We start from the raw sequence: 27,782 nt of genomic DNA on the forward strand, positions 1-27,782 counted from the left end.
AGGACATTGATCCATAAGCATTCAAGATGATTTTCTTCCGAGTTATCAGTGATTCGGTAACAGACAAGTAGTCATGTATCTATTGATAGTCACGTGTATAATATGCCACTTAGGATGAGGTAATATTTAGGTTCTAAACGGCAGAGCCATGTGAAAAATAAATGTATTCCTTGTCTTGTAGCACTTCATTTGGTCTCTGCCCGCTAATCCATCTCCGCAGGATTTATTCTAACATACCAAACCTCTGAGCAGCTTTGATGCACTCCGGGTTTTTAAAATCATTTTGATTCAGAAATGTCTCCTTTCCTCCATCCACTTGTGAATTTCCTTCAAAAGTCCCCTTGCCCAAGGACTCTCCTTCCTTGCACAGGCAAGATTGCGTTCTTCACCAGCCCTGGCTTTTCTGTGCACAAAAATGTCATGACTTTAACATGCAATATGTCCCAGTTCTGCAGCAATAGAAACCGCGATTTATGCCTTTGGGAAGGAGGAGATTCCCAGCTTCCCAAAAGAGGACACAGTACATCCAGAAATAATAGTGGTGACATTTTTATGCATAGAAAAGCTAACTTAGAACATTTCTAGGTTTTGATGGATCTCTCTCAGCCCTGTACTGTTGGATTCATAGTACAAGTAGGCTTGGAAGGATTCGATTTTTATCATGAAAAGTCTATAACCCTCAATTTCATTGTACACACAAAAACTGAGAAAAAAAATTCCAGTGATGATGATCCAAATTTACAGACAGGCAAAGTAAGAAAAACGCTGCTTGAGAGCTTATTGGAGTTTAAGACTATTTGCTTTCTATATTTTGACACGCAGTGTTGACAATTTGTGTTTTAATGGTCATAAAGTTTAACTTTTTGAATCTCAGCATCTACTGTCATTAAATTCTCTGACCTCCTCATTGTCTGACACACACACCCTAACTTTCCCCAACTGCGAAAAATTAAATTATAAAAATCGGGGGGGCTCTGAAAACTGAAATCAATAAAAACAAATGCTTAAAAATAAACTTTTATATTATCTGACAAAATTATAAAAATCAAATTCCACCAAGACAAAGTATAAGGCATCTGGCTTTACAAGAGGAAGCGATACAAGAAATAAACTCAATGCAAGTTTTAAAACATTCCTTAAATAGCTTTTCAGTAACACGGCTATCGTAAGCAAAATGCAGGCTGGTGCAGTGTGGCATAGAAATTTTATCAGGGTAGAACTTCATATGTCACTACCTGTGAATAAGGTGCCTATTCCAAACTTCGTCTGCTAAAACCTTTCTAGCACACTGCGTGACCACGTATATTATATAGTTAGTCATAGGTATGTCTTACATCAGTGCCTTATTCCTGCTAAATCAGGTGCATCTTCAGAGTTACAGAGGAGGGCTGCCATGACCTCTGGATTAGGCTCTATGGGGATTTAGTAAGGAAAGTCCCAGAGAGGTTGCATAGCCAAATACAACACAGAAATCAAATGAAGGGAGAGATGAGTGTGGAGATGTTACATTAATTGTATTTGTTCCAGACCATTTGAATGCTTTTAATATGAAGGAAATAATTCTCTGTTGTGTGGCTGACCTGGCTGGTGCTGTAGATTAAGCATATGACTGTGTTGTGCTTTGCTGTGGTGGTGTGCAAGGGTGGACAGAGGACATTTACAGAACTCCCCCTGAGAGTGAAAGGGGAAAGCAGGATCTCTCCATAGTTCAGTGAAAGCTAGGGGAAGGAGGCCAGCCGTAAACCTCATTTTTCTCAGGGGGGCCATGATCTGCAGTGTAGAGGCTGTGTCTAGTCCCCAGGAAACCACCACAAATGCTGCCATCAGCTCTAGACGTCAGCTGAGGTTGCACAGTGTTTTAGTTCAGAGCAGCCAAGTGCACTCACAGCTCCTTCCCTTAGAGCGACTCCCCGTCATCCTCCTCCTACTGCCCTTTTGCAGGGGACACAGAAGGCAGACACTATTTCTGTTTGTTCTTGTTGCACCAGCCCAGAGAGGAAGAGATGGTCCAGTTAGGGTAATAGCCGAGAACTTGGAAGACATGACTTTGATTCCCGGCTTCACCACAGACTTCCCATGTAACCTCGGGCACATCACTTAGCCTCTCTGCGCCTCCGTTCCCCTTCTGTAAACTGTGAATAATAACACAGCCTACTTCATGGGGTTTTGTGAGGGGTGTTGCATTATAGACTGTCAGGTGCTCAGGTACTACTTTGCTGGGAGCCATATAGGATACATTTGTCCTGAAATGAGGACTGGCTGTGGTGGTTTTGTGTTGTAACAATTCCAAGACCTAATACTCTCTTTATCACTGCCTATCATGCTGACCAATATTGTCTCATTGTTACTTTGCCTTCCCCGTCTGTCTGTCTGTCTCTTGTCTTATACTTGGATTGTAAGATCTATGGGATGGGACACATCTTTTCTTCTGTGTCAGTACGGCGCCTAGCACAATGGGATCCCAGTCCATGACTGGTTTCAGAGGAGCAGCCGTGTTAGTCTGTATCCGCAAGAAGAACAGGAGTACTTGTGGCACCTTAGAGACTAACCAATTTATTTGAGCATGAGCTTTCGTGAGCTACAGCTCACTTCATCGGATGCCATGACTGTGGCTCTTGGGTGCTATGGTAATATAAATCATAATTATGGCTGAATTTGAAGGAAAGGCATGGTAATATTTTCTCTTAAAACAGCTGAGATCTGTTATTTCAATGTCAAATGGCTTTTTTTAAAGAAATCATCAATTCACTGGCTTGTTTGCTCATTTAGCCTGAAAAAATCTTGTTTCTTTTCCATGTATTCTGTTTCAATGCAGAGTAACATACAAACATTTTTCCCCATCTCCTCTCTGTATTTGTATTTGTCCTTCAGCTTTACACTTTGCAAAATCAGTAAGGGCTCTTTAGCATCCTAAAATATGGTTTAAAAAAACCCAGAATCTGTGAATCTTCTCCTTCCTAAAATCCAAGACACGCACAATATGGAAAGGAAAATTGGCTCTCTAGAAAATGCAGATAGTTTTATAAACAGTCAAATCATGTACTTTTTCTCTCCTTTCAGACACTTGTTACATTATTATGTTCTGTTCTAATTAAATCATCAGATTGAATTATCAGATGAAATGTTTTTGATTCCATTGTTTCCTGAACAGGTTTGGTTAAATTAATAAACCATATGTTTCATTTTGTAAACAAGAAGGGGGAAAAATCCTGTTTTGCCCATTCATCAATCCAGAAACCCTCAAAATAGAAGCTGAATAGAAAATGCTAGTTAGTACATAATCATAACACATTCTTCCCTTGTGCCCCAGAATAATTGGAACAAAGTCCTATTAAATCATAAACTTTGTGAATATTCTTTACTGTGAAATAGCAGCATTATGGATTCAGTATCCTTATAGCGGGCCTGGACCCTGATCTTCCAACCATTCCATGGCCCGATCCAGCGGAGTCTTTTATCACATGTGTTAGTGAAATCAGCAATGGCATTAGAGCGATTACAGCCACGCACTATGCTTAACTGGATCAGGGTTCAGGTTCACAACATTGGAAACAATGTCAGCTCTGTACACAGAGTGGCTGCAGGATCACTGTCAGGCTCTTAGGCACAAGTCTCTAAATGAGGAGTCAACAAAAGCTAGAGGGACATTACAAGTATTTGGGGCCTATTCAGGCTGTTGTCCCTTTATTTTATGTCTCCTGTGATGATTACTGGAGAATTGCTTTTTAAATCAATCCTTGCTGCAGTAAAACAAACTCCAAGGAGGCCTGGATGGGCTTCTTTTGAGACTAGCCACTACTTAACTGGATAGTGTGTTTGCTGCTGATTGACACAAGCTCCCAAGGTCTAAGCTTGCCCCCAGTTCCAAAAGACTTTGAATGGAATGGAACGATAAAGCAAGTATCGTCAAGGGGACTGTATGGGTTAAGTGCTCTCTTTTTCTCTGGAGAGAACTAGATGGCTCCATTGGACACTGGATAGAGTCAAACCTACCGGAGGTGCCTGTGCTGCAAAAAGGGAAAGTTAATGCCTCGGCCCCCACCTAAACTAGCCCACACTAGGTAGACGGAACATGAGCCCCATGCAGCCACTGGCTCACGCTGTAGGGCTAAGTGTTGAAAGAACAGAGCACAAGTAGGAGAGAGAAACAGGCAGTACGCTCAGAGGAGAGAGACAGAGGCCAAGGGTGAGAGAGAGGAGCTGTTTCTTGGGAACAGTGACTTAGTGGTGTCCTAATTGGGGTTTCTGGAAGTGTCATTGCCGGTGGTAGGCTGCAGTTTTGGCCACCTCCGTTCAGAGTAATCAGGACATTTGCAAATAGGTAAATTACACTTGAAACGGCCACGAGTTTGACTTGCCAGTTTCTTTTGCAGGGGGAAAGTCTACTGCTACACATCAATTGCTTCACAAGCGTATCTCGCAAAGACAAGAAGATTCTGTTCTCTCATTTTGCACCCGTTTGTTATAAAGCGAGGGTGACAAATGCACAGGATACATTTAACAGGTCCATCACACTGGAAATACTGGAGATGCACGTGTTTAGCCATTTGCAGCATGTTTTTCTGGATAAAGCACGGGTGTTTGGTGATGCAGCAGCACGTGACATGGCCAGACAGGAAACCCAGAGCTGGAAATAGACTTCATTTTCTCCCCAGTGCAACTGCGATTCTTCAGGAGTCAATTGTTTGTATGTGTACGCTCAGGGAGCCAAGTTAAGATGGGTGTGTTTTCACTTGTTGTGGAAAGTGGAAGTGGGAAGGATAATATTGGAAACAGTGCACAGACTTAGTGGTCTGGGTGACACCCTGAGCCTTTCCTGTCAGCAAAGGCCAGATCCTTAGTCCCTGCTGAGTGTATTGAGGTACTGTAGCATGCAATTCTTTGTGGCTCAAGGGTTATATTTGGAAAGAGGGTGTGAGAATTTGTCCTGAATTATATATTTTAATCACGACTCTTTTAAAAGCTTGGGAAAATATATAGCCCTTATAGCGGGAGACCAGTATGTACTTTATAGACAGCATATTAGTGCCATCTAGTGTTCTCCATTCATACGCCTTTACATTTCAGTTATTAGACCAATATTTTTTTGAGTTATCCTGAATGGGCTGAGCTCTTGAGTGCATACCAGCATAGAGCATACCCAGGGTCAGTGCCCATACCCCGTCCTCCTCTTTTGTAGGCAGCTGAAATAATGAGCAGTTCAGCTCAAGCTAGGCCATTCCTAGGGTTTCCCTCCTGGACATTCCCCCCTCAAATCCTAGCACACTCTGGCCAGAGAGCAACTTCTACCTTCTTTATATCTGAGGTGGGATTAGAAAGCCACAGCTTCCAGAGCGAGGCAGCAGGAGTCAGTCAACAGTTCCACACAAAGAAAAGGAGTACTTGTGGCACCTTAGAGACTAACCAATTTATTTGAGCATGCTCTGCGACCCCTGAGCATGCTCAAATAAATTTGTTAGTCTCTAAGGTGCCAGAAGTACTCCTTTTCTTTTTGCGAATACAGACTAACAGGGCTGCTACTCTGAAACCTGTCAGTTCCACACAGCGTTCCTCCCAGAAACCAGCTAGGAAGCATCAGCCAAAGAGCTATGTGCCTGGTTACTGACATGCCCTTTCTTCCTTTTGTGACATTTGAATGACAAGCAATGTCTATGTTTCCCTGCAAAGCAGGTGAAGAAGAGTATAAAATATCCTTAGTTTATTATGCACTACTGGGCATAAAAAAGAAACCATATAGTGTCCCAGTAATAACTCTTAGATCTGATATAGGGCATTGGATCTTCAAAGTGTTTAGCAAACGTTAGCTAATTCTCCCAGCACCGTGTGAGGCAGGGAAGAATTATTGCTCCCATTTTAGGCATCAGGCAATTATAATACAGGAAAGTTGCACAGGGAAATTAAGACCCAACGGTTTAAAAGTGCACTGAGCACTTGTGGGTGTGCAGAACTCTCAACGTGCAGAGGGCGGGCTTTGTAGGCCCATCCGGGGAGTGAAGATTTTGTGCTCATTTGTAAAATAAATAATTGGGCCTAAGCAACTTGCCCAAAGCCACAGACGTAATGGGCCCTATTGTCTGTTATCCTTTTCCTGCACTTGGCACAGGAAAGCAACTGCAAGTGGTTAAAATCCCATTGGTTTCAGTGTAACATAGAGTAAGATATTATAGAGCTTGGGTAAGTGTGTCAAAAATCTGGCTTTTTAATGTTAAATGCAATTATTCTCCTATTCAGTTTCTCTCTGTTCTTCAGGAGAGCTTCATATCTGATCCCTTTTGTTTAGTTTGCAGTACTCCCCCGGTCAACATGAAAGTGCAGCCTGTGAACAGAACAGCTTTGCTAGTAACTTGGAACCAACCAGAGATCATCTACCACCCTCCCGTTATGAACTACATGATCTCCTACAGCTGGGCTAAAAATGAAGATGAAAAAGAGAAGACTTTCACCAAGGACAGTGACAAGGACCTGGTAAAACTACAGCATCAGCAATTGACCTTAGTCTTAAGCTAGCCTTACACTGTACTTTCCTCAATAGGAGAAGGTGGGGTACAAAAACATTTGTTATATTGAAATGAAGGGTTATTTTTGTAAATCGCAGTGGATTGCTTTTCACATATTCCTTGCTAGTTGAATTCTATGTAGCACATCACCCAGTATACCAGAGGGTTAATTTATCGTTCACATGGTGGGCACAAAGGGAAATGGGTAGGCAGGTATTTTTTTATATACGACTGTTGAAAACTAGCTGGCTTGGGAACCAGCTCCACTCACTCTGAAAACCTTTTTGGCTTATGTGCAACTTGCTGTTTTCACAGTAAGGACTGATCATGCAAAATCTGTTACTGGACTAGTGCTTCCCACTGTGCATAGCCCATTGAAGACTATTGGGACTGTCCCTGGTAGGGTTTGCAAGATCCCGGCCTGGGAGCTGGGGATGCAGTGGCCCAGGCTGCAGTGGAAAAAAGGAAGTGTGCCTTTTCCACATAGATTTCTCTGCTGGTGAGATAATAGAGGGAAGGGCAGAACAGTTCAGGTGAATGTGGAAAATACCAATCCACCAGCTCCATTTACGATTGGATCTGTTTGTCATTCTTGTCCAAGTGGAAGCAAATACTGTACTAGTCTTTAACATTCTTTGCATATAAAATCAAAGTTATATATTCAGGTTTGAAAGGCCTCCGTTTATTGTTAATCAAAGGAAGTCTCTGGAATAAGGAAATCAGTAATTGTATATGCACATGAAAATGCAAGAGCACTGAGAGAAATTTCTAATGAGTGTTATTTTTTTTCAAATACACAGTCCTCTGGGCCCATTCAATCAGTTATAGAATAATACTTCTCTTACTCTTTCAGATGAAGATTCTTTTACTTCATTTCCATTTATATTTTCAATTTCCCCCACTAGACATTGTTATCTAGGTCACATTAGGGATTGATGTACTTCATGAAATCAGAGAGGAATCTATTGAAAGACACTCAAGGTTATGAAGGTTGTGATGTATTGTAACCTCTCTCTTGTCATAACGTCACATGCTTAAGGGAGATTTTTTTTCATCAGTAATGAGAATGGAGTACATTAAACAGCAGGGACAATTTGGGCACAAATACAGTGTCTTTTTTATATAAAAATAACGAAATATGCAGGGAATTCAATGAAGTGATAGCTTGAAGTGAATGGCAGTAAACCCAGCTCTGGAAAAGGGGTAAAGGAGGAGGTAAAGGATTCAGCCAAAGTTTAGATTAGGGCCAAGAGAGAGGCATGGCAGAAAAACATCGTTTGACAGTGAAATATAATTTACTGTCAAAGTACTTGCACTGTGGCAGAAGAAATTGGGAAGTCCAATTGCTTGAGACATTTGAAACTAGACTAGAAGATAGTGCACTGGCCTTGCAAATGACCTACACTGATACTCAGTGCTGTTAACTTCCTCTGCTGCAAGGCCCAGAGAGGAGCAATTGCTGGCAAAAAGGAGATCAGGGAGCACACAGAGAGTGAATGAATGGCTGGGTAGCCTGGCAGCATCTCCAGAGCATCCATGTGCATATTCAAATACTCACATTGTAATGGTGATGGTGGACTGGAAGGCGATTCCCAGCCCAGGGCAGCCATTCAATGTGGGGGCACCATATGCAGCAAATTGCCCCAATCATCCCTGCTGTTCCCTGCAGAATAAAGCTCCTGGCCTAGATACTATGGTGGTTGGTAGCTGTATGTTCATATCCCGGTTGATGGAAAACACCCTTTTCTCCCCCGCCACATGTTTTTATTTTAATTTTTAAAAGATCAAGTAACCTGCTCGCAGTTTTTTGAGCAGTGAGGAGTCGCAAACGTGTGTGTTAGTGTGGTAACTAACGCATCATGGGGGAAATTCTCCCCTGTGCAGAGAGCTAGCACAAGCCCTGTGCACCACTTAAGTCGCGCTAAGGTCTAGCAGCTTACATGATGCGCGGGCCAGCAGCTGGACCTCTGCACAGGGGTTAATGTCGCCCTTTAGAAATAGTCTTGTCCTAAATGTTCTGTGTTAGCACAGTGCTCTGTATTGTACAGATTGATCATGGAGAGCCCTTTGGGGAGGCAAATCTGAATAATATCTATTTCTTTTAAACAGAAAGCCATCATTAGCCATGTCTCACCTGACATCCTTTATCTGTTCAGAGTTCAAGCAGTTTGCCGAAATGACATGCGTAGTGACTTTAGCCAGACAATGCTCTTTCAAGGTAAAAAAAACATCTGTTTAAAATTGTGATTTTTTTCCGCCTGCTTAACATTCTTTTGCTGACCAAAATGCGTACACGGAATAATATTACAAGGGGTCTGGGTGTTATAAACAGTGCTAATTTCCAACTCTGATCTGCTGAGGTTAGCAGAACATTCATTCAAAAGAGAAGGGCTCATTGGCAGACTCTTCTCAGTGATAGGTTGTCAACTCCTATAATTACTTTCCATCTCCCGCTGAGTGATCCTTTAGAACCTGGATTTGATGATCTCCGGAGCGTATAGCAAGTCCCTTTTATTAGCCCAGGTTTTCCAGAAGGAGGAGATTTGTGATGAGTGTGGTCTTGGCTTTGATGGCTGTGAGAATCCTTTGTTGGTATTGTACCAATTTGTTTGTTTTGTTTTGTTTAATTATGTTTAAATTTTGTATCTGAGTTTAGAGCATGCTTGTCAGTGCCTTTTAGAAATCTGACTGAATATAAATATATGTAACCTTATTTAAAATCAGCCTCTAGCTACCTAATTAAAAAAATAAATCAAAGGTAGCATAGCCCACTGCTGTGAATCATAAGAATTACTGTAATCCACATGTAGCAAGGATTAGGTCTGGTTAGTGTCTGTATGGGATGAAGGAAGGCCCAACCTTACAAGACAACAATGTGCACAGATTCTTACTCCTGAACACAGTGTCATTGATCAACAAAACCAAGATAGTTTAAATTGGTGACAAAAATTGTTTGTCAAGCTCTCAGCTCTCATACATTTCTGCTTCAATTACTCTGAGTAGTGTGATAAGTCTGAGACCAGGAATACAACTTAATTTTTAAAAATTATAAATCCAAGTCATAAGAAAAAGCAAAGAGTTAAGTCACTTGAGTCAGAAGTTATCCATTAAATTAACAGAGACATTTTTAAGGGTGACCTTTGGAGAAATATGGGGGTTTCTAACCTCTGATAATCTGATAATCCTTAACAGCTGAAACTGTCTATGAAAAGTCAGGCAATGGTCACGATTCACATCTCAGATCCAGAAGGTGCCGATTTTGTCTCTGGTTAGGGTGACCAGATAGCAAGTGTGAAATATGGAGATGGGGGTGGGGGATAAGAGGTGCCTATATAAAACGGAGCCCCGAATATCTGGACTGTCCCTATAAAATCGGGACATCATCCTACCTCCAGTATTATGTTGTCACTGCAAGTGTCACATCTAGCCCAAGTGTGGAGGGGGAGGTTTTATCATATCTAGTATCTAATAAATGTATACTGTACACTTCACTGTGGTATCTGAGCACCTGGATCTTCTCTGTGGATCTGAGGGGAGACTTTTGGTCTTTGTTTTAAGTGCCCAACAGGATCAGAAGTTTGTGTACTGGGGACCTTTCATCTCAGCTCTTTAAGCTAAGGGTGAAAGAGACTGAACCGCGGAAACTTGACCATGATACTCATTTGATTATAGGCAAAAGAGCCTTTTGGACAGCTTCCCAATTACATGAAGAGATCTATAATGGAGGCTATACACACACCAGTATGGCAATGGCAGGTGGTGATGTGTTTCCCTCCTTAGCCACTCCCCCCCACCTCCAAAAAAGTAGGGCAAGTTCTTTCAATTTTACACTGGCTCCAGAATCTAAATTTTAAAATAACTCCTCAGAAGGTTTTATCACACTGTATCTTGCTTGTTGGCATTGTTTGGTTGTTTATGCAAATGCTAGCCTGAATTCATCTAGAAGTTTAAACTGATACACTCAGATTGGTGGGATGTGTGTGGGGAGGTGGGGGGGACGGGACAGTACATTGGGATGGTTAATATGTAATTTAATTTGTCTAGCAGATGACGTACAATTTATATTTCCTTCACCCTTTATAAACTAGTCATTATAAATAAATAAGAAAATAAGAAAAACCCTGTTTCGTGATGGCTGGCAGTGTTTTAAAGTATTTTATTAAAGTTTTATTTTGAAACATTGCTCACTCACATACACACTCTAAACAAACCATAAACATGTACCTAATTACAAACAATACACAGCATGTTGCATGACAAATGAACCTGGAATGCATTTCTCCCCCACTGTCACTGAGGGATGTATAATTGCTTACAACAAACTCAGTTCCTTAAATTTAGCCACTCTAATATTAATTCTGAATACCAGGGACTGGAATCTGATTTCATTTATATCAGCCTAAATTGAGATGAACAACGATGTAATATGTTTTAAGGTCAGTAGACATTATGATCATTTGGTCTGACCTGCTGCATAACTGGGCCATAGATTTTCACCTAACTTGTGGTTGAGTAAGAACATATATTTTATGGCTCAGTAGGCAAAGGCCAACATTTTCAAAGCCGAGTAGCTAACATGAGGCTTGTAAATCCATATTTAGGCACTAATATGGATTTAGATGGATAACTTCAGGCACCTTAGCTTGAAAATGTTGGCCTGACTCTCAATTTACGCTGGAGTAGTTGGGACCAGAATTTGGATTTGGTTGTACATATCAGGCCACTTCAGACATTTTTTTTACTCCTCTGTGGTTACCATCTTACACACCAGCCACTGTTTCCTCTATAGCAATCCCTAGGCACACTCAGTAGCAATAAGAACAGGAGGACTTGTGGCGCCTTAGAGACTAACAAATTTATTTGAGCATAAGTTTTCGTGAGCTACAGCTCACTTCATCGGATGCATGCAGTGGAAAATACAGTGGGGAGATTTTATATACACAGAACATGAAACAATGGGTGTTACCATACATTGTAATGATAGAGATCAGGTAAGGTGAGCAGCAGAAGAGCAGGGGAAAAACCTTTTGTAGTGATAATCATCGTGGGCCGTTTCCAGCAGTTGACAAGACCGTGTGAGGAACAGTAGGGGGGAAATAAACATGGGGAAATAGTTTTACTTTGTGTAATGACACATCCACTCCCAGTCTTTATTCAAGCCTAAGTTAATGGTGTCCAGTTTGCAAATTAATTCCAATTCAGCAGTCTCTTGTTGGAGTCTGTGTTGTTTTTTTGTTGAATAATCAGTAGCAATGGCTCTCAAGGTTTTGACATTTTTAGACGCCTTTAATTTCAGAGAAATTGTTTAGCAAGAATAACTGCATTTTTTCAGCTTCATATCCCACATAAATATTATCCTTCTTTGTTTCCCAGCTAACACTACTCGAATATTCGAGGGGACCAGAATTGTTAAAACAGGAGTGGTAAGTAGTAGACATAAATCAGTGCAGCAAATGTAAAAGCAGTTGTAAATTGTGCCATAATACCCACCAGGTGGCAGCGTAATGTTGTAGATCTACTGTAGTGATTTGGGAGGGTGTTACTTTATTTAAATCCTGAGCAAAAGTTTTAATTGCCTGTCTCCACACATGGAATAGCTTTATAGCTTCATGATTCCGTAAGCTTTCTTTGGAGAGAAAATATGTAATCCTAATGATGACTGAGAATATGCTTAATTTCTTTTAATAACTAAATGAACAGAGGTTCATGCAATAGGAGCCAGGCAGTGGTTTGGCATGTGGCATCTGCAGTTTTCCAATACTGTGGAAATACCTACTTTTGTGTAAATTAGGCCTTAGAAAATTATTTATTTTAATTCTTTATTTCATGTTACTTGAGGCTGTAAGTATTAACTAAGGTGAACTTTCAACAGCTCTTCTAATTTCATATTCCAAAACCCAGAAAGTGCAATAAACGAATATATTTTACACTACTTAAAAATGCTGTTTTAGTTCTGAAAGAACATAGTTATGTACAGTGCTGTAATGTCAATCAAATTTAGGGACTGAATTCAAATTAGAGAAGTTAGGCTAAGTACTTTGTTTCTGGTTTCACTCAGTCGCATTCTGAATGGTAATACCCCAGTAACACAGACCTTGAACAAGAATGATTAACATATTTCAGGGATAATGTAGAGATGTACTAGATATACAAAATCTGCTGCCAACTTTTACTTCTTCAGCCCAGCTCTGAGACTAACGGCGAATGCCAGAGAAAAGCACATTTCTCAAAGCTATAGAGGTTCAGATTGATAAGTATCCAGAAGTTCAGATGCTTATTTAACGTTTGAGCTCAAGATCTCAGAAGAACAGACTCTCCCTTGAGATCTCCACTTCTTTGTGATTGCAGCTGGGTCAGAAAGAACATGAGAGCAGTCTTTCTTGTTTTGCTGCAGCATTTCAACTTCCTGGCCTGGCTGAAACCAGGAGTAGCACAGGGATGCAGAAGTATTATGTCTAAATATACTAAGCTTTTAAAACTCTAAAATTATTTGGGGTCATGGACATTTTATGGGTTGGGTGAAGGTTCAGATCAGTGCCCATGTTACCCATGTTTGCTGTCCCTCATAAATGCATTTGCAGCATAACCTCCACTTTATTTTTGTTGAGTGAACTGGTAACATGAAGTGTAAGTGCAGCATGGTCCAGTGGCCTGAGCACAGAACTAAATTCTAATCCCAGCTCTTCCACAGAATTGTTCTGTGTCTTTGGACAAATCAGCGAACTTCAGTATCTTTAGGGTGATCACCACTACAGGCAGCCACCGTAAAAGCGAAATTCATCTAATGGTTTTCAAACGTTTAGCCAGGTTTTATTCTGGATAGATCATATGTGTACAAAGTTGATCATGTTAGGGTTGCTGATCACCTTGCAGTACAGCCCGAGTAGCTGCAACTCTGGGTCACAATTCAGCCCCTGCTTCCCTCTAGCTGCATTGGGGAAATAAACTGTGCCAGCCCTTTTTCTGGTACAGCTTGCTGCTCTCTCCCTCTCTTCACACCCCCACCCCCGGCTCTGCTGGCCAGTGAGTTGTGAGGGCAGAGTGAGTTGGGTACCGGCACTAAGGAGGCCCTGTATGCCCTTGTACTGCCCTGTGTGGGTGCACAGCCAGGGTCTCAGTTGAGATCTTTTGACGGATGATGATGCCAAGCTGTGCCATAGTGCCAAACCTTAGCAGAATAACGCCAACCTGTGCAGGGTAACTAACAAGATTAGGAAAGAATAGCAACTGAGTCCCCCGATCCTGCGATCAGATCTGTATGGAAGGACCCAAGGGCTCTTTGTGAGAGCAAAGGATGCCACATGTTTGGATCTGATTGCAGGAACCAGACCTGTTATAACAAAATGAGGGACATTCAAATAGCTGCTGTAACACTGCTTTTACTGTAAGGTGAAATGTACGTGATTTCACATTTTAAACATTTTTTAGTCTACGGTTTTCGAGAACTGGCATAGTGAAAGTCATTAAACTTTTTAAAAATATGCTCCCTCCCCACCTCCCGAAAGGAAATGTTCTTCAAAAGTCGCTATGGAAGGGGAGAGGTCGAGTATAAAACGAAGATAAGAGTAATGAGATATTGCTGTAATTGTTGTTTGGAAATGGCAAATGCAAGAACGTTTGCCTCTCTTGGGACTGTCGACACGGCAGTCAGAGGTGTCACTGCAGCTGGTGTAGACGTAACTCAAGATTGCTTTGATCCAGCTAGATCAAAGCGAGCTCGAGGAACAGCAGCGGTGAAGCCGTGGCATGGCTGCTCAGGTACCTACCCAGGGTCCCACATGGGGTTGTACAGTATGGGTACATCAAAGCTAACTTGAGTATGTGTATGTGGTCTGTGATCGCACCAGCATGCTTGGTTGACATAATCTGTGTCGTTTGCCTTGTGACTTTTTAAATGCTTGTGCTTGTGCTGTTTCTGGGTAGATTTTACTCCAGATTATTGTATAAATATACTTGTCTCATTTGAACAGAATAATGGGCAGAATGGAGTGTTTGGAAAGAAAAAGAAACCAAAAGGAAAAAAGAGCCGAGGTAGCATATCAGGTACCCCTACTGACACTCTCTCTGGTGTGTTTTCTTCCCTTGTCCCCTCTGGTGGTGTCTTCAAGCCTACAGCTTCTCCTGCTTCTTCAGCTGACATGGCTCCCATCAGTTCTGGATCTTCTACCTGGACTTCTTCTGGTCTTCCTTTCTCCTTTGTTTCAATGGCAACCGGAATGGGACCTTCATCCAGTGGAAGCCAAGCAACCGTGGCCTCCGTGGTGACCAGCACGTTGCTTGCTGGCCTTGGGTTTAGTGGTGGCGGTATTTCCTCCTTTCCTAGCACTGTGTGGCCAACCCGCCTTCCTAGTGCTGCTTCTACCAGCAAACAGTCAGTTAGGCCAATGCTTACAACTCCTGAGGCTTTATCTTCCCCAGGACCGGACAGTGATTCCGCTCTGACAAAAGACAAGGAAGGAGCAGAGGAAGGAGAAAAGGATGAGAAGAATGAAAGTGAGGATGGCGAAAGGGAACATGATGAAGAGGGTGAAAAGGATTCGGAAAAGAAAGAGAAGAGTGCAGTGACAGAGGCTGCCGAGGTACAAAATAACACTGAGACCACACTAACGACCATTTCCCCTAATAGAACTGTAGAGGAGGAAGGAAATAAAACCATACCTGGTCAAGAGCAAAACATTTTCCCAACAGATAAGAGTCCTGAAGAAGAGAGGGTTACTGAAACAGACACTCAGCCCCAACCTCTGCCCTCCACCCAAGTGCCACCAGCATTCACAAATGAACATTATGTAGGGCAAATCCCAAAGGGACCAGAGACAACATCAAGAAAAGCTTTTCCCAACGACCGCAGGTTTCCAGAGGAAAATCCATCTGATAACAGATTTATCACCATTAACCCAGGTGAGTGATCCTGGGGGAGGGATGAGTGGGAGCTGTGTTTACTGCCTTATTTCAAAATCCCGTTGAAAAAGTTATAGGGACTAGATTCCTCACTGACTGACACCCCACATGATCCCATTAGCAGCAATAGGGTAAGTCAGTGCAGGACTCAGCCCACAAATGATGTTAGAATTCTGGGGGGGCGAGGGGATACCCAGGGGAGGGAGGTTATTGTGTTAGGAAATGACCCAGCATCCAATTAAAAACATGTGCTTCTAGCTGGAAAATGAAGTTTGGCAAGAAATTAGCCTCCAATGTGGTTGGCTGCTTTAGGAGTTTTGTTGTTAGAAATTAATATAGCTACCTATAACTGTGAAATTATCTTTGAACAATGGATGCTGTCTTATGAATATTTGTTTTTCATAAGCAGTTTGTGACATATGTATGAAGTTATTTAGGCATAAGGTTTTCACTGCTTAGGTCCAGCATATCTGGCTGGCTTCTTTCTCACCACGCACTCACAGGCCTCAATCCTCCAGCCTGATCCACAGAGACGGCCCTTTGTATTTCATAGAGTCCATGGAAGTTAAGGGGGTTCTGCACAGGTGGATGTGGATCACGTGGATCCAATTACAGGGTTTACCTTGGTCTCCCACTGAGATTTCAATGAGATGACTGTCTGAGTGACTGTAAAATTATGTTTGTTTGTTTGTTTGTTTGTTTTTAAAAATCGCTGTTTATTTTGCAGAGCTATAGTATGTTTAGTAATTTTGTTTTTCCAGCTGTTGTGGAGTTAGAATACTGTGAAAAAGCATCTTAAATATTTATTTCTTTTACATTTATAAAGATTAAAATCCAGACCTTTTATGCTAAGTTACAGCTCAGAATCAATTTTCACGGCTAACTTTAAAAAAATCAACCCCCCCCCCCCCCCCCGCCGCAACCTTTAATGATGTTTGTTGATCCGACTCGAATGCTGCAACTCAGAACTGTTCTGCAAGAAACCAGACGAGCAGCAGTGGAGCGGTCATGCTCTAACCCCGGTTTGGCTGACATTTTTTTATGCAGACTCTGCTGATTTTCTAGCTTTCTTTCTTCTACTCCATGGTCTCACATGGTGGTTTTCTTGAAAGTCAGCTCTTCCCACCATACATGCTTTAAAACACTTGCGTAGGCAGCCCGCAAGACCCACCTTGCCATGTCTGCTTCTTGTCGGGAATGAGCATGTGCGCTCTGGCTGCCTTTTGCAGTGCTGAGTCAGAGCTCAAGGTCAGAAGAATTGGGCACAGTGGAATCTCACTTCGAGCCCACGTGGCTTGCTCTGTGAAGGCAAATCTGCCTCTTGAATAGAGGTATTGGGTTCTTCCCTCCCCCTAGTAAGCAGTACCTAATGTCCTGATTTCCTCAAATGTCCAAATTTCATGTCCTTTGTGCAAGCTTTAGCAAAGAGCCTGATGGCTTACTGCCAGTGTAATGTAAATGAGAGAGGAAATGGACAGATGGCTCCGATGTCCATCAGAGGACATATGGTTTGTTATCACATTAGTTTTTCTGGGGTGTGAGTGGGGGGGGGGTTAAGAAAAGAAGGGACCCATTGCAGTTTGTGAGGAAGGTGAGAAAACGCTAATGCACAGCCATATTTTATTATGGATAGGATTCACTAGTCTGACATGGCTTGCTCCCACTCTGTCTGACACACGGAGAGCCCATATGCCTCGAGGAATCTCAGGAGGGAGGAGAGGAAGTCGCTCAGGTGCAGTACAGAGAGTCCGGCATGGCTTGTGCTAATCAGTTATCAGGTCTGTGGGCATTGTTCACTTGGAAGTTGTCTGTGGGCTATCTGGAAAGACAGAACATGTAATGGATCTTCCTGGAGACTTAAGAAAAGGACAATCAGCCTATAGAAGTTGCAGCCAATATGGTTTGAGGTTTTTCCATGCTGGCGTGAGGAAAGTGACATCTTGGGATCAGCTGTGTCCTTCATGTTCTGACTCAGGATATCTGTAAGGAGAGGGCTGTGAGTCAGACTTTAGAGCCACAGTCTCCCAACCCTGGTCTTAGCCAGGGGAAGTGATGAGTGACAAAGTTTCCTGCCATCTCCCAGGCTGGAATCTTAATTGAGTCTCTGGTGGCATCACCGACAAATTCGTTCAAGAACAGGGGGAGGTCTAGCTTCTTTTCAACTTCATAGGCAGATGGTGTTAAGCTCCTAGATTCTTGAATCTGCAGAAGAGGAAATATGAAGGTGAACCTTGAGGGACATGCAAAGACCTTTAAGGGCCAATTCACACCATTTTCCTAAGGTAGAGTCCCCTTTTCTGTCCCTGAGCTCTGAGGGGGAAATGTTAGTCTCTAATAACACCAGAGGATTTGTCACAAACCTAGTGACCATTGAGTCAATCTTTGGGAAGGACCAACTCTTCTTTGCTGTGTCTTGATGGAGTTTTGCAGTGTTTGTCATAGCCCTGAGGGATGGAAGACTTAGAATCTGGATCCCTTTATATATCTGTATATCTTGGCAGAGAGGAAAAGGCTTATCCTTCAGCATCTCCTCAGTGAAGTCCTCCATCGTGTCATCATGTGAACCTTTGTTCCAATGGCCTCCTTCAGGGACTGGTTGCTTGCTAAGGGCAGGTTCCCCAGGAATTTGTTCAGTACATTCAGATAACTGAAACTGAAATGGCTGAGGAGGCCTGGCTCTTCCAAGCCGGAAGAGGAAAGGGAGAGAGCTCCCGTCTCTCTCAGGAAGAGATTCTGCACCTTTGGAAGCTTTCCTTTTTTATCCTGATTTCCACATAGAGCACACAGGGGGTCGGGGTGAGGAATGGGAGGGGAGTCACAGGCTGAAGAGGCAATGCCCAGCTGCGGGTGAGGGAAGAAGAGTAACCACGCGAGTGGGATGGGCCCTGGACTCCTGAACACCCTGCCCTACCATGAAAGAATCTTGGGATAAATCCCTTCCAGGAAACATTTGTGTGCAACCCGGGGAGGAAGCCCTTTGGCAACTGAATACCTTTTTTTTGTTGTTGTTGAGCGAGGACCTCAGAGGAAAGTCCCCTGCTGCTCCTGTGAGGGGAAAGTGGAGCATTGGGTATTATGGCATCCCCCAGCCTCAGGGTGGGGAACTCTCGAATGAACTTTCCTGCGTCAAAGGTGGGAGCTGAGTGTGCTGATGCCCCACGGTTTCAGCCCAGGAGGATCCTTAGAGCACTGCTCTGCCCTTTCTGGAGGAGGAGGGTCATAAGCACTGCAGTCACGGGGGAGGAGAGATAATTTTCCCCTTACTCTACAACCCTGACCACCCCTGACCACTGCACTCCGACTGGGGTGATGAAACTTTGCACTTAGCGAGTGCAGGAGATGGAACTTTCCCAGGAACTGGGTCTAGGCCAGGGGTGGGCAAACTATGGCTTGGGGGCTGCATCTGGCCCTCCAGGCATTTTAATCCAGCCCTCGAGATCCCGCCGGGGAGTGGGATCCGGGGCTTGCCCTGCTCCATGCAGCTCCCAGAAGCAGCAGCATGTCCCCCCTCCGGTTCCTATGCATAGGGGCAGCCAGGGGGCTCCACACGCTGCCCCTACCCCGAGTGCTGCCCCTGCAGCTCCCAGTGGCCGGGAACCACTCCTCATTTCTGGCCCCATGCCAGAGTCCTCACCCGCTCCCGCGCTCCAACTCCCAATTTTGTGAGCATTCATGGCCTACCGTACAATTTCCATACCCAGATGTGGCCCTCAGGCCAAAAAGTTTGCCCACCCCAATCTAGGCTGTTGAATGGACTCCCACTGTGGAGAAGCATGACAGTGGAACTGACCACTCCCAGCACTAAATGCAAACTCACCTTAGCTTTCCTTCAATTATGTCTTCAAGTACACATGTCAATACACAACACACCCAAAACGCTACTCAAATGCCCTAAAACTACCTCGTTTATTCCCTTGATTCTGGAAAACCCTTCATTCATGCAAAGAGACCCGTCCTTTGCTCATGCATGAGTTGTCTTCAATGAGACTCCTTGCATGAGCAAACACGACTGTCACAGCTAGTGGTTTGCAGGCCTTACGTGGCTTTTGGAACACTGAGATAAGCATGTCATTAGATCAAAGTTTGTGAAAGTTAGCATCCTTAGGTGACTGGGGTGGGAGGAAGTTTCTTAAAGCATTGCTGAGAACTAGTACGGGTGAAAAAAACGTGCAAAGCACTCCCAAGATGTGCAAAAAAGAAAGTCTGTGCAGTTGATTATGGTCTCTAGAGGACAAAGCAGCTTTTTTCGGATACTTTCATTTATACAGCGAACCTGAAAAGCAAAATTCGCTGTCAAGTTATTTTGATGGGGTTTTTGAGTGGAAAATTGTATCATTTTAAAGAGTAGAACATTGTTTTATAACAATGTACACTTGCAAAATTAATTATAGGGGACCAAATTAGCCGTGCGTAAGGAGAGAACTGAGAGGGGAAGCACAGCTGACTAGAGGAGAATGGGAACGCATGAGAAATTATGGGGAAAGAGAGACCAATTAGTGCAGGAAGGCTCATTTTCTTTTAGCGCTTATTTCACACGCACATATACATACTTTTCCTGGGGCCATGTCATTATATTCTGAATGGCATTGGCCCCCTCTTGTCTGGTGTTACTGGCCAACGTTAATGGTTCCTTCTGCTATTGAGTGCTTGCTCACATGCTCCTGTTTCAGTTTTTTGCTCATCCCTCTCTATTGTGTTTTTTGCCTGATTGTGTCTTGATCTGCAACTGTAAAATACACAGCTGTTCAGAATTATTCAGGATTTTTTAAATCTGGAAATTAGAAGGAGCTGCAATTACAGTGGTATTCTGCACAAAAAGCATGATTCAGTCTTAACATGCAATCACTGGTATTAATCAGCAGAACTTTGATTTGCCATGTTGGAAGCTTAAACAAATCCTATTTGATACAAGATAATGTATTCACTTTCCACCTCTGTCATCAACAAATTTAACATATTTCCAGTTGATGCTTTAGACTGGGTCATGAGCATCACTTGAAAACAATATAGATCTAGACCCTGGCCCCGCGGGATTCCATTTGATAGGAACTCCTCCCTATTCCCTACGGGGTTACAAAGCTTCACACAAGTTTGCTCACAAGAGAGCTTTATAGTGAGATCATGTTAGGCATGCTAAACCTTTTTTAGTCTCAGTATAGGACTTCAGTGCTTTGGTTTTCAGAACAATATTCACTGGGGCTGAGGTTACCAAAGCCTTTTGGGGATAATCTCATTAGGATAATTAAACATCTGTATAATTCTCTTTCTCCATATGTGCAAGAATTATTAAGTTGTATTTTCATGTGACTCTTGAGCTGTTTTGCTTGGCAAATTGTAGAAGCATATAGTAATAGGGTTTGAATGCTGGTAAATAGAAGAACTGGATTACACGAGGAGATCTTATTCAGAAGAACAGTGTGAATCTAGAGGACTTTATTGGTTAGGGGTCATCAACATTAGTTTATTAAATAATGAAATGACACGTTTAAGTGTTATAGGAGTCAATAGGAATGAGCACTGAAGAAATGCCTATAAATAAATAAGTAAAAAAATTTCAGCATGATGACATTTTAAAAAACATTTTAAAAACGTCTCACATTTCAACCCTTAGAATGACTGACGTTATCTTTGAGTGCTATTAACTGACCATTTTGAATCAGCGTGTAGTCTAGTTTACTCAAAGGAATGACTGACAATTGGCTTTCATTTGAATGAGTGGATGATATGAGACAGCTCTGTTGGAAAAATGACATTTTGTTGGATTCAGAACATATCTATTGTCTTGGTTATCTGTATCTAAAATTATATGACAAACAGAACTTTGTCTGCATTGGAGGTTTATGCGGTGTCAAGGGATGATAAAGGGGAAGTTTCAGCAAGGCATAGGTAAGGTAGGTAATATGTTACCAGCAACTGTTGCTTATTGTGACAAGTGGCATTACATTTGGAGAATAAACATTTTTATATTCTCAGGGAGAAAGCTTTAGAGACTAGAATTTTCTGACTGTAGAATTTCTCTTTCTCCCATTGACCTTTGTCAATAAATCCCCATGCCAAAGCACCCTTTGTTGTTCTCTCTCGCTCCAATTTCCTGTGCCAAGTCCTGAAATAGATGAAAGTGCTGAATAAGTGTTTCTCAAGACAGTGATTGTTATGTCTACCTACACCCTTCCGCACACTGAAAAGTGGATTTTGAACTGCCTGAGCTCATGTTGTGTAGGGCTTCCTGAAGCAGATATGCTATAATAGTTTTTATGCCTTCCTACTGGGATGAATTCCAAGCCAGTAAAAGGCAAACTGAATTAATTCAACAATGACATATGCCACTGGAAACTGTTTACATTTCTTAGCAAAATTGGAGTTTCCTTGTCCATGGGTTTGGTTTTGTTTTGTTTTATGCCGAAGTAAGGCATATCCTGGGCACAGTTACAACGAGGGTACATTATTTGCTCTACCGCTGCTCGGTGTTCTCAGTTTAAAAATGAAAGATTGAAAGGCCGAGTGCAGAGAAGTATACAGCTCTGTATCTTTCTTTTCAATGTATCATTTCCTCAACAATTTTTTCCTGTTACCCAGCCTGCTGTCTTATAATCTGCTTCTCTTCCCCTGTACCGAAGAAGGCACCTGCTGGCGTCCAGATGTACTGCTAAAGTCTTCGAACATCAACACTCATCTTACAGCAACTGTCGCTGATGTTTTTATTTCAGTTCACTCCAAACATCGCTTAAGCAGTTAAAAACACTTAAAGTTTCTCTTCAAAACCAAGAAACTGATTTTCTCTCTCGAGTGGCAGATTGTTGCTTGGCCATTTCCACTTGGAATCTCAGCCTCAGCCATCAGCATCAGTGAATTGTGCTACCTTTGACATATTGAGCTCTTTCTTTTTTTCACATCCGTGGCAAGACAGGTATGAGAGGTCAGATAAGCACAATCTCCCCAGTAGAATAAATAAAAGAAACATAATGAATATTACAAAAGTATTGTACTTAATTACGGTGTGTCAAAACTCTAAGTCAGGATGTGTTTACTAAGGGATGTAATTTATTTCATATGAGCTGAAATATACATTTTTATGCCGAAGCATAAGGAGAGGATCATGTATGGAACACACACCTTGTAGGAAAGAAGTGAAGTAATATTCTATCTGGCATGGGGTTGCTGGTGCTATTTCACTTTCCTAGTAAATTTTAATGGACCATATGTTTTAATTTGCTCTTCTCTACCACTCAGTAGTACCCCTTCCCCCCCTCCCCCACATGAGTTTTGATGCTTAATTATTTTTAAAGCGATTTGAGTTCCACTGATGAAAAGATTGTTCTTGCTTCAGCTACTAAATGAAATCAAATATCTTAATCGTGGTGCACTGTTAGTGTGTTGCAATGACTAAAGCAGACAATGTGAAATAGATTATAAGCTCTAATGTATAGCGCACACAAGTTCTAAATAAAAACTGTGAATAATGTTTCTGAGACAAGTTAGCAAGAAGCCGGTGCCCTCTGCAACCTTTATTCATTGAGGTTAGAGACTAGGAATGATATTGGCTACTCATCTCTCTTGTGATCAATTCTGCACTCAGTACACGTTCTCTTCCCCCCAAAATCCCTCTGATTAGCACCTCATTTAGGCTTGCCTGCCAAAGGGCATTACCTCCATCAGCCTATTTCTTAAAACTAGAAAGATTTCTTGCTGGGCTTGCAGCAGCCTATGGTCTTGCTCTGTTTTCAGCCGTCTGGCAAAAGCATTTACAATTAACCTTTACTTCCATGTTGTTTGAATTTTACTCCTGCCTACGGAGGAGTACAATCTAAATGCTATTAAAATAGAGTATGACTTCATATTATGTGACATCCAATTATCCGTGTTTTGCCTACCTATGGTGAAAAGGCAATTATGTTTCTCTGGTAAGATTTGCTTCTGTTTCAGAAGAGATGATAATACAGTACGGAACAAGGGCATGGAATTGTTCTAGTCAGAGAAAACACATGGCGGGGGTGAGAGGGAATAAACAAAAAGTCAAGTGTGTATTTTTCTATCTTTGTTCTAATCTGAAGCCATTTACAATCTTCCTTACCCTGCTGCTTCTTATTGACATTTGTGGAACAGCCGCAGGCTGTTTGTTAAGGAATGCAAAATGAATGACAGAAACTGCACCCAATAATTTTTCACTTAAGCTATTGTGCAAAAAAGTTTCACTTTTCAACAGTTTGTGAATTTGCACAAGTTAGAGGGCTTTTTGAAATACGGAATGGTCCTTAAAATGTAAGTTATCGTGGGACGGGGTCCCTCTTGTCATTATATGTGTATACAGTTCCTAGAACAATAGGTCCCAATACCTGACTGAGGCCTCTACTTTCGTGTATGCAAGGCCCTATCATCCTAGTGTTAGTTCTGCTGACTCATCCTGATATCAGCTGCCAGGATCTTGCCATAGTTTTATTTTGTATAAAACCTGAGAAGTAAGGGTTTCCACAGTGGATTGCAACAGGTTCCATCTGTCCACCCATTTCAATAATCAATGTTCTAAAAGTACCTTCGTATGTACTAACTCAACAGACCTTAACAATTCACCGAGCATTATGACATGCTACTGGATTGATAATGGGTTGAAGTTTTTTCTAAGTGCAGTTATTACAATAATGCATACATTAAAGTAAATTTTACATAGAGCTTTGTAAAAGAGTAAGACACATTCCCTGCCCCAAAGCACTTACAAACAAGGGGCATGAACCTGCAAACTTTACTTACCAAGCAGAGCTCTTAATTCATTGAGCTGGGGGAACGACTTATGATGGTAAGAGTAACGCTTGGATCCTGTTTGCAGGATCTGGCCCTAAAATTGTGGGTAAGTAAAGTTAAGATTGCAACTAGGTACAGTAGTAGAATCCAGTTGAGGCATTGTATATGCACCATACTTTCATGCTGTAATGCTTATATGAAAGTGAAGAATTAAGCGACTCGCTTTTTTGAAGGTCCATTCTCTGATTATTTGCTCACATCATGTGAACTGGAGTGAAACTGGAGTGACAGCAGTTTTAATTTTGTGTATAAATGTAGCCATTGTAGCATCATTCTATTTACTGGTACTGATTATGTTCATTACAGCAGACAAGAATAGCTCCGGTATGGCAACCAGACCTTCTCCTGGCAAAATGGAATGGATCATCCCTCTGATTGTGGTATCAGCCCTGACCTTTGTGTGCCTCATTCTTCTTCTTGCTGTGCTGGTTTACTGGAGGTGAGCCCGTTTCCTTTACATTGGGAACTGATTGTGATTTAAAAGACTGTTGGGAGTGTCTTTTTAATATGCCTCTGTAATTTTTATTTTACTGGCTGTGACGATGATGGATGATATCTCTAGAGGTGTTAGGACAGCTGTATTCGTTAACTATTTCAAGTGTCTCGTGTATTAATTTTTGTGTCATGAAAATGAGATTAGTGGTAGCAATGGCCAAAACCACTTGTAACACAGACTAGTGTTTCCTCAATTACCTCTCCTTAAATAACTGTAAGAACGCACGTCAATCCTGACCTTCGGGAAAGATGGTCTTGCGAAAAAGGCTCATTGAACCGGGGCTCTGAGTTCTAGACCTGTCTTGGCCACAGACTCCCTGTATGATCTTGGACAATTCCCTTAAGAGTTCTGTGCCTCAGTTTCCCCATCTGTACATTGAGGACAATAATCCTTGTCTACCTCATAGCAGTGTTTTGGGGATTAGCTCTGTAATATTAGTGAGGTGCCCAGATACTACTGTAATAAAACACATAGTAAAGCCTATGGGAATAAAATACAATAAAAACAAACCCTTTAGATTGCCTCTTCTGAAGAGATCCTGTTGGTTAGGCCAAGTTGTATATTAGTTTTTAATGATGGGGATGATAGTTCCCCCATGGGGGAACTAGGTTTAGCATCACTAAACTCATCTCATTTTAGACCTTAAAACAGATTTGATTCTAAAGCATCTTTCTAGATGTACCTGAAGCCACTGCATCTTTTGTCTTCTGTTGAGATAAAGTTATTTGCTAGCGTTTACCTTAGCATGTACTTCTGTGCAAGACAGGCTCTGAGGAGAGGCCCAGGCTTTTCTGCTATGGAATTTACCATTTCTTTTCTAGAAGAGAATCTGGATCCTGAAGGACAGGAGGGATGACTAGTTCAAAAAGCCCTGGAGTGCCTGTCCAGAAAGGAAAGATTTAAATAGCAGGTCCAGGAAACAGCAGGTCTCTACTGGTTAAATCTTTGCCATCCCAGTCCAGAGCTCCAGGGGTTTCAGATCCACTTGCTGTCATGGGGACCCAGATGTTTAGATGGAGTAACCAAGGCTGGGAAGTGGGAAAAGGCAATTTCAGGGTTCTAGCACAGATCAGCGTGTTGGATTTGGGTGCAATGTTCATTGCTGGTGTCAGTAGTATCAGTGTTGGTTTTGGTTTGGGTCTGTATCAAAAGAACTTGAGTTTTCACTGTTAGTCTTTTAAACCATTTTTCTTCAATGGTTGAGCACAAATTTACAAAGGATTAACTTTAGTTAAGGATTAACTTTGAAGTGAGCTGTAGCTCACGAAAGCTTATGCTCAAATAAATTGGTTAGTCTCTAAGGTGCCACAAGTACTCCTTTTCATTTATCTCACAGTGATTTAAAAGGCCCTTCTCAGAAAAAAGCCTTTGAGGTTGAAAGAAAATCATAATAGGAATCATCCAGGAAAATGGGTGCATGGTGCTGGGAGATGATATCTTTTATTTGGGAAACGTTGGTACTTTTGGTACAATTTCACTAAGGCACTGTGAGGAGTAATTGAGAAAACTAGTGTTGGATTTGCTGAAGCAGTAGCAAAACTTTGCTCGAAGATATGCAGTAGAATTGCAGTGCCTGCTTCATCACCAATATCTGTAGAGCAACCGTTAGTAAATGCTTTTAACGGAGATGGCTATACTATGGGTGACTACAATTAAAATATAACTGAGGTTCAACACGTTCTCCTTTAACTCTCCTAAAAAGTCACTTGAAACATTTTATTTGTTCAGTACTTACAAAAAACTACATAGAGCAAGGAAGAAACATGGGGAAAGACTTTAATTGAAATTCAGTTACTTATTTGATAGCATAAAGGCACAGGAACTAGTCTTTGTCTATTCTATAATTTGCATGAGTAATAAACCATTTGTTAACAGATTGATAAGAATTATGAAAACCAGACATTATACCCCATCACAATAATGGAGAGCCTCTCAGTGTATGTAATCTACACTGAAAACTCAAGGAGATTCAATATTACTTTAGACATAAAAAATATACATTTGGACCTCTACATGAAGCACAAATATATGGATGTGATTATCGGTCTAAAGGTATTTATGAACAAATATAAAATAACAAATTTGGAGTTAATAACCAAACCAGAAGGGTACGCATTAGATGTTAACAGACATGCCATATATACCGAGTAGGAATTAATTTAAGATTTTGTGTATGAAAGTCCTTGAGGCTATGAAACTAGTATACAAATGCAATAAGAAAGGCAAACAGGGTTCTGGAATGAATTAACAAGAGCTATAACACCAATTGTATGCAGTGATATTTCTGACTGTACAGAGCATTGGCAATGAAGTGGTTCCACTTCATTTTGAGTGCCCTTTTCAGTTTCTTCACTTTCCTTAGGAAAAATAACGTATTTACATTGGTGGGCATTTAAAATAAAACCACCCACGCAATCTAATCTAAAAGTTAGGAAATTAAGATAAACTGGGTCTTCAGAAAGAAATACTTAAAGTGAAATGGGCAACATATGGAATAATTTGCTAAATAAGGCCATCAAAGCAAATAGCATGAAAATGAGTATGAGACGGATTTTTCAGAGTGAGAAACATGCTACTGAAGTATAAGCACAAAAACCAGTTGTTAAGAAAAGATAATCCTCAAGGGGACAGACGTGTTGGTCCAAGTGGTCTTTTCCTGTCCAGCGATTCTTTGTTCTTGTGTGAGAAAAGCATTAGGAAACTCCTACCGAGAATTAGAAAATTCAGAAGAGACATGGATTACCCTTTAGCAATGCATTTTGAGGGTAAAACAACTTGATATTTTCACTTTTGGGCATTTGAGAGACTAGATGATTTGAGAACAGAGGTGACATAAATAGAACATTGAAGCAGAGCAAAGCCTTCTGGTTGTTTGCATTGTATCGATGCCCTAGCATCTAGAGGTCTAAATAAGGAGTTAGATTTTTTTGTTTGTGAATATATATAACAAAATTAACTCTGTTCTGATCCTTTGCAATTGTCATTTCATGTTCTATATATGAAATGTTTCATATTATGTAAATGGAAGGGAACAGTTTGGAAATTGAAAGAGCAGAAGACAGTCTCTGTTTTTCTAAGCTTTTCCCACCTTTTAA

The 27,782-nt window shown here is 41.6% G+C and overlaps 1 protein-coding gene across 6 annotated transcripts in view; it reads left to right on the plus strand.

The window, feature by feature from the left end:
* PTPRG (protein tyrosine phosphatase receptor type G) overlaps positions 1 to 27,782 on the plus strand; it is a 616,375-nt gene that overhangs the window by 489,454 nt on the left and 99,139 nt on the right. For 2 of the 6 annotated variants that reach the window (XM_073350970.1, XM_073350967.1), the window contains exons 9-13: positions 6,281 to 6,465; positions 8,607 to 8,715; positions 11,871 to 11,920; positions 14,606 to 15,395; positions 24,498 to 24,630. In XM_073350970.1, coding sequence (XP_073207071.1) covers positions 6,281 to 6,465; positions 8,607 to 8,715; positions 11,871 to 11,920; positions 14,606 to 15,395; positions 24,498 to 24,630 — 1,267 coding nt within the window. Of the gene's footprint in view, positions 1 to 6,280; positions 6,466 to 8,606; positions 8,716 to 11,870; positions 11,921 to 14,467; positions 15,396 to 24,497; positions 24,631 to 27,782 lie in introns of all 6 variants that reach the window. The other 4 variants (XM_073350965.1, XM_073350966.1, XM_073350968.1 and 1 more) reach the window with 3 other exon arrangements.

This window comes from Lepidochelys kempii, chromosome 7 (assembly GCF_965140285.1).
Source record: "Lepidochelys kempii isolate rLepKem1 chromosome 7, rLepKem1.hap1, whole genome shotgun sequence".
NCBI classification, from domain to species: domain Eukaryota; kingdom Metazoa; phylum Chordata; order Testudines; family Cheloniidae; genus Lepidochelys; species Lepidochelys kempii.